We start from the raw sequence: 10466 nt of genomic DNA on the forward strand, positions 1-10466 counted from the left end.
TTACGTCATCTTTTATAATTAAATAAAAATTATTTTTATTTTTAATAAAATAATTTGTAACAAAAAAAATGTCGAAGAATTTTTTAGGTCATAAATTTCAATTACGTTTCTTTATTTTTTAAATTTTATAAAAACTTTTTTGAAGTAACTAGTAAATTTATTATCATGTGATCGAGAAATCATTACGGGTTCAAGCTGCAAAAATACAAGATAAGATTCTCTACAATAAACTTTTATGGTTTGCCCTTCTTCGAACCTTGCATGTAGAGGAAGTTTAAGTACACCAAACTGTCATTTGTTTCTTAAATTTTGTATCTAGTCAAATCCTATAACATATTACAAATGAATAAAATATTTTTTGATTAAAAATAAATATTTTTTTATTTATATCTGTGTAAATTCTTATTTAGCAAAAAAAAATAAATTAGTTTATTACTATTTTTTAAAAAAATTATTTAAACATAAATTAAATAAATAAATATTCACATCCGAATTGCTAAATGGATTTGATTGTCCATTCCAACAAACACCATGCATTGCCACTGCCTCCGAAAAACAATATAAATACCCCTCACTCTCCCCCTTTCCTTCAACATTCAAACCAAAATCTTTTCCCTATACGCACACAATTACAAAGTAATTTTATTTAGCTAAAAATGGAGAATGGTACGAAAAGAGAGGGCTTAGGAAAACTAAATGTTTCCTCTTCACTACAAGTTGAACAGCCTTTACCAAAATCCAAATTATGGAAAATAATAATGGTCGCTTCTATAGCTGCTGGTGTTCAATTTGGTTGGGCTCTTCAACTCTCTTTACTTACACCTTATGTTCAATTACTTGGAATTCCACATAAATATGCCTCTTTTATTTGGCTATGCGGTCCTATTTCTGGTATGATTGTTCAACCAGTTGTCGGTTATTATAGTGACAATTGCTCCTCCCGTTTTGGGCGTCGCCGGCCGTTTATTGCCGCCGGTGCTGCACTTGTTACTATTGCTGTTTTTCTTATTGGTTTTGCTGCTGACCTTGGACATGCCTCCGGTGACCCGCTTGAAAAAGGATCTAAGCCTCGTGCTATTGCTGTTTTTGTTGTTGGCTTTTGGATCCTCGACGTTGCCAACAATATGTTACAGGTAAATTTCTTTCTAAGCTACATGCCGCCTTTTGAAATCCTAACTTATATATATATTATTAAAAAAAAATTAAAGATTTTATATTTAATTTATAATTAAAATTAAATTAAATTATTTAACTTTCAAAATTAAATTTTGTCACTTAAATTAAAATTAAACAAAAGCAATTTTGTAGTTTACCTTTCATGTTGAACCTAAAAAGGCAATAAGAAGTAGGCGCACGTCACAGGTTCGCGGCAGACATAAATAAATTGTTGAGTACTATGTTTTTTTTTTCTTTCTACTAGCTACTTGCTATATTTTGATAATCATAATCATATAGGGACTACATGCAATCCAAAATTCCAGCTAGACAATTATTGTATTGTAGAAATCTGTAAATATACACAAACAAGAAATATTAGATCCAAGAATTTACTAAAAATACTCAAGATTTGCAGATAAACATTATCGGTGACAGTTACAATATGTATGCATCTTGACACTAATTTAAATACGGAGAGGGAAATTGAAACAAGCCCTTTAAATTATTTACATGGGTGAATTGTAGTATTTACATCCGACATGCATTCCCACAGTGTCCTTCTACTGACACCTTTTAAGTAATTTTAAAAGATCATCAACTTTATTCTCAAAATAATACATTTAATAGTGTCTTTTTTAAATACTTATTGGAGTAACTAATTACAAAAGTTCACAAGTTGTATTTTTTTTCTACTTCCACCTAATTATATATCACTAAATTTTAATAATCCTATTGTACCTCCAAATCAAAAAGAAGAGTGTGATTGTTGATTATTCAATTTAATTAAATAGTCACATGCACTGATATAAATGTAAAAAAAACATTTTTATTAGTAATATTAATTACTAATACGTCATAATTAAATACAATTATTCTTTCAATTTTATTTTTGCAGGGCCCATGCAGAGCACTTCTGGCAGATCTGTCCGGCGGAAAATCGGGGAGAATGAGGACAGCAAATGCATTTTTCTCATTCTTCATGGCCGTCGGTAACATTCTTGGCTACGCTGCCGGTTCCTATTCTAAGCTTTACAAAGTTTTCCCTTTCTCAAAAACCCAAGCATGCGACATCTACTGTGCAAATCTCAAAAGCTGTTTCTTCATCGCCATCTTCCTTTTGCTCAGCTTAACAACCTTAGCCTTGAGTTTCGTCCGCGAAAGCGAACTTCCAGAGAAAGAAGAACAAGAAATTGACGAGAAATTGGCTGGTGCTGGAAAATCGAAAGTGCCGTTTTTCGGCGAGATTTTTGGGGCGTTGAAGGATTTGCCACGACCCATGTGGATTTTGTTACTGGTGACTTGTTTGAACTGGATTGCGTGGTTTCCGTTTTTCTTGTACGATACAGACTGGATGGCTAAGGAAGTTTATGGTGGAAAAGTAGGTGATGGGAGGTTGTATGATTTGGGTGTACGTGCTGGAGCATTGGGATTGTTGTTGCAATCTGTGGTGTTAGGGTTTATGTCACTTGGGGTAGAGTTTTTGGGGAAGAAGATTGGCGGTGCCAAGAGGTTATGGGGGATTTTGAACTTTGTTTTGGCTACTTGCTTGGCCATGACGATTGTGGTTACTAAAATGGCAGAGAAATCGCGCCAGCACCATGCCGGTACCGGCTTACTTATGGCTCCCACGCCTGGTGTTAAGATCGGTGCCTTGACTCTCTTTGCTCTCCTTGGTATTCCTCTTGCGGTAAGTTCTCTTGTTCAATTTGTTTTGTCTTGTTTATTTTTTTTATTTAATTTAAATATCTTATTTTTTGTGTTGTTTTTTTAGTTTTAGATTTTCACGATACGTTTAACATTATAAAATTATAAAAGAAATACTTTAATTTAAAATTATAAAATTTCTTGTTTTCTTAAATTTTGTTTCATGGTAAAATTAGAAATACCAATTGAAACTGAAAAGGAGGGAGTAACATGTTTTCAAGTGTTGCTCCTCCATTCATCTTACTTTGATTGAGCTATATGACTAGATGATAAATTGAGTTCACAAGGCCAACTTTTTTCAATTTCCAGTGGATATATTTTAGGATATTTTTTTCCCTTTAATATCTTTTTTGTTCGGAAAACATTGCATCATATGTAGAAAATGGTATATATGTGATCTATTGGTGTGTGCACATGTGTTTTGGAATAATTAGCAAGTTGGTTGACTCCTAAGTCCACATATTGACAAGAAAGCATTATGATTCTAAGAATCTTGTTCTTCAGGCTGTGGAAAATTATGAGGGTAGGCGAGTGTGAAGAGAGTGACCAAATTTGACATCTAGTGCAACTAGCACTACCATAACTAACGCAAATTATTTGTCAGTTAGGATACATACATGCCATCCTCCTCACGTACAGGTTATATTAAACAGTTTCAAAGCAAAAGTTGTTTTTAAATCTTAGCTAAACAATCAAGAGTCACGGTAAGATTCCCCCAACAAAATTAGGATTATTCTTTAGACATTTAACCATAAAATTATCATCTTGAAATTAAAATTGAAATTGAAATTGAAATTGGATGTTTACTTATAGCCACAGTTGTGTTTTCAAAGGACAACCAATTTCTAGAACACAAATTAAACGAAAAGGGGGGTGGGTTGGGATTGGGGGTGGGAGTGGGGGTGGCGTGGAGAAAAGGAACCCAATATAGGTTATAATTGCTTTTTACCAATAAAATAATCATGATATGTACGTGGCTTTGTAGAAAGGTTTGCAAAGTCACACACATAAATGTAGTGATGACCAACAATAGAAGGTGTGAGAAACTTTTATTTCTTTAATTAATTCATCACATGATTTTTAGTTTTGGCGATGACTTGATGACCTTTTCTTTCGGTTTGCAAAGTGCAAAAAAGCTCTAATTTGATACGAATATTTCAGAATTTAATTAGCTATGTTTATTATCACCAAAGTTAATTATGATACTATAATAAAACCCGTAGATCTTTAATTACAGTATGTATGATTTCACATAGTACACTGGAAAATGAATAGTGCTCTTAATTAGTTTCATTATTTATCCCACACAAGGATGAGGAGAATCTTGTTGCTTTACATTAAGGATAATTAGTGGAAGTTTCCATGCAATATCAAAGTAATAGTGCAAATGATTTTTATTATGGCAAAAGCAAGCATTTATTCTCTGTTCTTTTCCTTTAATTATTCTTTTAAGATAGAAAATTCTTGCCGAACCTTCTTTCACTTTGATGTTAGATTTTCCCTAAGAGAGCTTTTCTTGGAGTCTTTTCAAACTTTTCCCCTTTTTTAAAATTGAGTTACTAACATATGGAATAAATTTATTTTCTTTTGCAGGTCACTTTTAGTATTCCATTTGCTTTGGCATCCATATTTTCTAGTAATGCTGGTTCAGGACAAGGTAAATCATTAAATTAAACATTATCTAATTTCATTTTCTTAAAAAAAATTAAGCAATATAGTGTTCTAATATGATTATTTTTATCATTAAATTCGACAGGTTTGTCACTAGGAGTTCTGAATCTTGCAATTGTTGTACCACAGGTACTATATTTGATTACTTACCATATTTCTCGATCAATTAATTCCCTCAGATATCTGCAGTCATAGATATAGAGACCTCTTATAATTAAATCTGATCTTGTAACCTAGCCAATTCCAAGGAGGTACAAATACGAATCTCTATCAAATGGATAACGTACCTTTTCTTCTAATTAATTAAGTTTATGTTCCCCTCGGTTCTGTTATCTTTAAACACCGAATCTTGCTTTCATAATTAATGTCTTTTTTACAATATATTTGAGCCACAAACGTGTAATCTACTAAATAGTGAAAAAAAGTATAAATGCTACTCTGTTACGTGTATGTATATAACTGTTTAGAGAATTCAGGTACTAAAAAATAGAAAAAAAGTCCCACATTTTCCTGACATTGTCACCTAGACCCTACTGTGTCCAAATGAATATGTGGCCTACAAGAAAAAAAGAACAACATTTCAAATAGGGGAAAGATAAATTTGAAAATGACTTGTAACTAATGCACATTAATAGGAATTAGGATATATATGACCACAAGATCTATGACTATGCTTCATAATCTACACTAGATAAAGAATCTTTATGTGAATAGTACGTTAATTTCCCTTGTCGTTTTAGGAATTATCCAAAACACCAACATAAATAAAAAGGACAAGAAAAGTGAATCAAAATTGTGGGTATCCTGTTCTTTCTTGTCCAATCTTACTTAGATTTGTTATGTAAATTTGATGCATGAACGAATACATTTTTTCTTGACATAAAAAAACTACATTTTAACCTGTTAAGCATGTTCATTTTTCAAATTACATATTCTTTACATGTGGCATAATTGAAGTGTATTTAATTAACTTTGATTGCACAAGATACCTAATTATAACTACTTGTTTTTGATGTTAACAGATGTTGGTGTCAATTGTGGGAGGGCCATGGGATGCTTTGTTTGGAGGAGGAAACTTGCCGGGATTTGTGGTTGGTGCAGTTGCAGCTGCAGCAAGTGGCGTTTTAGCACTCACATTGTTGCCATCTCCTCCTGCTGATGCCAAGCCAGCGGTCGCCATGGGCGGTTTCCATTGAATAATAACTAAACAAGAAGAAGAAACAGCTTTTTTTTTTTTCTTTTTAATTAGCACTTCTCTTTTGTAACTTTTATTTTTATTTTTTAGCCTTTTTTATTGATCTTTCCAGAAAACAAACATAACATGGAGGAGGCTATCTTTACAAGTGGCATGTCCATGTGTATCTCTTTTCTTTTCATAAAGCTCTCTAGAGGAAGAATTGGAGGATCTGTCATGGGGCCTTTCATTTCTTCCGAACAAATGGGGTGTGTGAAGTTGTTTTCACTTTGTGTGTAACAAGAAGTTGTCCAGTATAACATGTCTGGGCAAATGCTTTGTACCTTACTCTTTTTTTTTTTTTTTTGCTTCTTTTTTGTAATTTTCTTCTTGGAAGGTAGTAAAAAAGTGGTTGGGTGGAGGTGGGGTACTAGGGGGTTGGTGAAGGGAGACTTAAGAAAACTTGTACTTAAAGTGGAATTAAAATTGATCTATCATGTCTCTCTGTTTCCATTTTCTACCATTATTTGAATTTGTTGGTGGATTGATAGCACTAGTTTTGCTTTATTTAAGAATTTAACTCTTCTACTTTTCCAGATTATGAAGTATTAGTTAAGTAATAACTTGTAAACTACATATATTTTACGGGAAAAGGTCTAAAATGTCCTTTAACTATGTGAAATGATGTAAAAATGTTCCTTGTCTACCTATTGAACCTAAAATGTTATTTTCGTATACCTATTTTGACCTTTTATCTTTTAAAAAATTATATAATACCACAATTTATCTTTATCAAACTCTATAAAATGTCTATCATTTTTATTAATATTAACCAAATAAATAGTGCACAATATCAATTTTTTATCATTCTAAATTGATTTGATAAATAAAAAAACACTATAAATAGCCATTTAAAAAAAATATTACATATACATAGCCATATTAGTTGGTTATCAAATATAACATATAAAATATTTATTTTTATAACAGATTCTAATATATAGAAAAATAATTATATATTAAATTTTCATATTTCTTATTTCTTGCCTATTTTTATGGAAACCTTTGTTCATTCATTTTTTATATACTATATGAAAATTTTATGTTTTTTAATTTTATTGTCTGTTTTCACGATGCCTCCATAAAAATGTATGGTATATTTATATCATAAAAATTCATGATATATTTATATATTATACAAATTATATTTATATCATAAAAATACATGATATATTTATACCATATAAATTATATTTATACCATAAACATACATGATATATCTATACTTTCAACATAATAATTTTTATTCCATAAATATTTATTCATAAAAAATATGATTAATCAATTACATTAGAATTAAAAGTACACAATAATGAAATAATACTAGATGATTAACACAAACAAAACGAAACATACACAAGCAAATAATGAAATACTTATTTTATTTAAAAGTATTTGAATCTTGAATATAAGAGAAAAAAATATTTCAAAGCAGGGATTATCTTTTTCACTTTTAATTTGAAGATTGAAAATATATCTCTTAAATGAAGGTGAATTGATAATTGATTATTGCATTAAATTAAGAATTATAATTATATTTTCTAATTTTTTAAATGGCTATATATTTAATTTTTTTATTTTGTAATATCGAAAAAGTACTATTATTTATGCAATTAAGTTTTAAGAATGACCATTCATGTAATTGGCCTAAATAAAAGGGTAAAATAGGTTTAATAGATAGATGAGAAAGACATTTTTGACCCAATAAGTAGGTAAGAAAGGCATTTTAGGCTCAATAGGTGAACGAAAAGGATATTTTAAGCCCAATAAATAGATGAGGAACGTTTTTTTACGCTATTTTTACATAGTTGAAGGACATTTTAGGCCCTTTCCGTATATTTTATTATTTATTATTGGAAATTTGTGTGTATTACCATCATAAAGTGCATTAATGTCCATTGGCCTATGTTTGATCTCTTACTTCGGCTCACACAATAGAGAAAGAAAATTAGACAAAAAAAATTGATTTTGGAATTAATTATATATAAATTATCTTAGAATGATAATTTTTTATCACTTAACCAAAAACAGAAAACTTTACTTATTTCTCTTAAAGGAAAACTAGGAAAACACTCTTCAAGACAAAAAAAAAAAAATACATAAATAGATATTTTCTGTGAAAAATATTCTTCTTCAAACCAAACATACTATACGTAAGATAAAAGTATATGTAATAAATGAGACTAGTTCTGCTCTTAAATCCTTATGGGACTAAATTGGATTCAATCAAGTTGAATCCTCCCTAACCCGTTGCCTGTTGTACCACTTCATTCAGTTGATTTTAAATCCTCCAATTCATTCCATTCATAACATTAACTGTTTTTTAAATAAAATATAAAGTCATAACATTAACTATGCAGGCTTTTCTTTTTTCTTTTTACAGTAAACCAATAAACAAAGCCAAACTAGGCGGTTTGACCAAAATGAATTCTTATTTTAATTAATATAGTTATGGATGACTTGACAATTCCAATTCAAATCGACCAATTAAATCCGATATCCTAAAGCACGTTCTTGTATAATGCTCAAGGCTCTCGACTGCATAGCAGAAACAATTGTTAATTTATTATGAGCCCAAACAATGATTTTTAGCCTTTTGTAACACTTTTTTAAACAAAATATTCTTGTGTTAACTGAAAGGGAATTGAGATGGACAAGATTTGACAGTTGAACTTTCTTTTTTTATTTTTTCTCGTCTCTGTTTTTCTTGATCAGATGGTTCTTGTGATTTGGGGTTGATCGTGTGAATTTTTTTTTCCTAAAAAGATAAAAGATAGAATAAATAAGTTTTTGTACGAATCACTTCTATTTTAGTATATTTTTACGTCTTGCCTATAAATATAATGCTTTTTATTTTTTTGCTTCTTCTACTCATTTAATAAAAAAATTGGGATCAAAGTATTTAACTATGACTAAATTTCGCAAAGTATAGAACTTTTATCTTGTTCAACGTATCTTGTATAGTATCTAAAAGACAATATATCCACAAAGCAAAAGTTTATATCTTCGTATCATAAAATAACAATAATTATGTCTTACAAATACAATAAAATACAAATATTAGAGATCATAGATTAACAAAAAAAACACCACTTAAGTATTGAAGATATCAACACTAAAATATGAAAGACGTGGTTATTTGTTTATTTCCATATTTTCTTTATATCTTAAGTCATAATAATTTGTTTAGATAAGCTTTAAAGTTGTTAGCTATTTTTTTAGTGTTTTTGATTTAGTCAAATTACAGGTATTAGTTAGGAGTAAGTTGAGTCCTAATTGTAAGCAATGACTTGCTTATAAGTTTGTAAACCTATATATATAGGCTATTTGCTCCAATAAAGAACGAATTCTCCGTTTTTCCATCAATTTTTTTGCCAGTTTCTTCTATTTAATATTCAATATTCTGGTATCAAAACCAGGTTCGTTTAGGTGTTGTCAGGATGGGTGATCTTCAAGTAGTTGGTGGAATCAAGAAACTCAACAACCAAAACTACAATTCTTTGTCTACATGCATGATGTTGTACTTGCAAGGCCAAGACTTGTGGGAAGTAGTAAACGGAAACGAGGTTACGTCTCCAGAAGCTAAAGACACAAATGGTATCTTACGGAAGTGGAGAATCAAAGCAGGTAAAGCAATGTTCGCCTTGAAGACCACAGTCGAAGAAGATGTACTAGAGCATATGCGTGATGCCAAAACTCCACAGGAAGCTTGGGATACGTTCGCCAAGCTGTTCTCCAAGAAGAACGATACGAAGCTCCAACTCTTAGAGTCTGAGTTGCTGTCAGTGTCACAACGCAACATGACGATCTCACAGTACTTTCATAAAGTAAAGTCGCTATGCCGGGAGATTTCTGAGTTGGATCCGGAGGCTCCTTTTGGTGATACTAGGATGAAGCGCATCATCATCCATGGCTTGAAGCCAGAATTTAGGAGCTTCATTGTTTCTATACAAGGATGAAAAGTTCAATCGTCACTGGTAGAATTTGAAAATTTATTATCTGGTCAAGAAGCCTTAGCTAAGCAAATGGGAGGAGTCTCGTTGAAGAAGGAAGAAGAGACACTCTATGCCAATCGAGGCAGGTGGAATTCCAAACAGCATACCACTGGTATATCCAAGAAGAATAATGATATGACAAGAAGTCATCAAGACGGAGAGAGTGTTCGTGCAAGAGGAGCTTCGCAGAATCAAGATGACGGTAAGAAGTTTCCAGGGAAGTGTTACAATTGCGGAAAAAAAGGTCATATGAAAAAAGATTGTTGGTCAAAGAAAAAGATTGTTGAGAGCAATGCTGTTACATCAAATAGTGAAGAAGAGTGGGATGTAGATGTATTCTTTGCTGTAAAAGAAGAAGAATTGGCTCTCGTTACAATGACAAAGATAATTTATTATGAGAAGGATTGAATTGTCGACTCGGGATGCTCAAATCATATGACGGGTGACATAGAAAAGTTGTAGCACATGTCAGAGTATAAGGGCAGTAGGGTAGTCATAACGACGAACAACTCAAAGTTACCGATAGCTCATATTGGTAATACAATAGTTTCTCCTCAACATAGTGATACCGAGGTACCGCTTCAAAATGTTTACCATGTCCCAGGTATGAAGAAAAATCTTCTCTTTGTGGCACAGTTAACATCTTCTGGCCATTTTGTTCTATTTGGACCACAAGATGTAAAGTTCTATCGCGACCTGGAGAT

General features: G+C 31.3%; 2 protein-coding genes across 2 annotated transcripts; both read left to right on the top strand.

Annotated features, from left to right (window-relative positions):
- The first annotated feature begins 513 nt into the window (after positions 1–513).
- On the top strand, positions 514–6208 carry LOC107867825 (sucrose transport protein). Its single transcript, XM_016714267.2, has 5 exons — positions 514–1133; positions 2054–2845; positions 4456–4519; positions 4619–4662; positions 5556–6208. Exons 1-5 carry the CDS (start codon positions 657–659, stop codon positions 5727–5729), a joined length of 1551 nt encoding a protein of 516 aa, XP_016569753.2. The 5' UTR covers positions 514–656; the 3' UTR covers positions 5730–6208.
- Positions 6209–9792: 3584 nt separating this feature from the next.
- LOC107868869 lies at positions 9793–10170 on the top strand. The gene has a single exon (XM_016715488.1). The coding sequence runs from the start codon at positions 9793–9795 to the stop codon at positions 10168–10170; it is 378 nt and encodes a 125-aa protein (XP_016570974.1).
- Positions 10171–10466: the final 296 nt, after the last annotated feature.

The sequence above is a fragment of the Capsicum annuum genome, chromosome 4 (assembly GCF_002878395.1).
Source record: "Capsicum annuum cultivar UCD-10X-F1 chromosome 4, UCD10Xv1.1, whole genome shotgun sequence".
Taxonomy (NCBI): domain Eukaryota; kingdom Viridiplantae; phylum Streptophyta; class Magnoliopsida; order Solanales; family Solanaceae; genus Capsicum; species Capsicum annuum.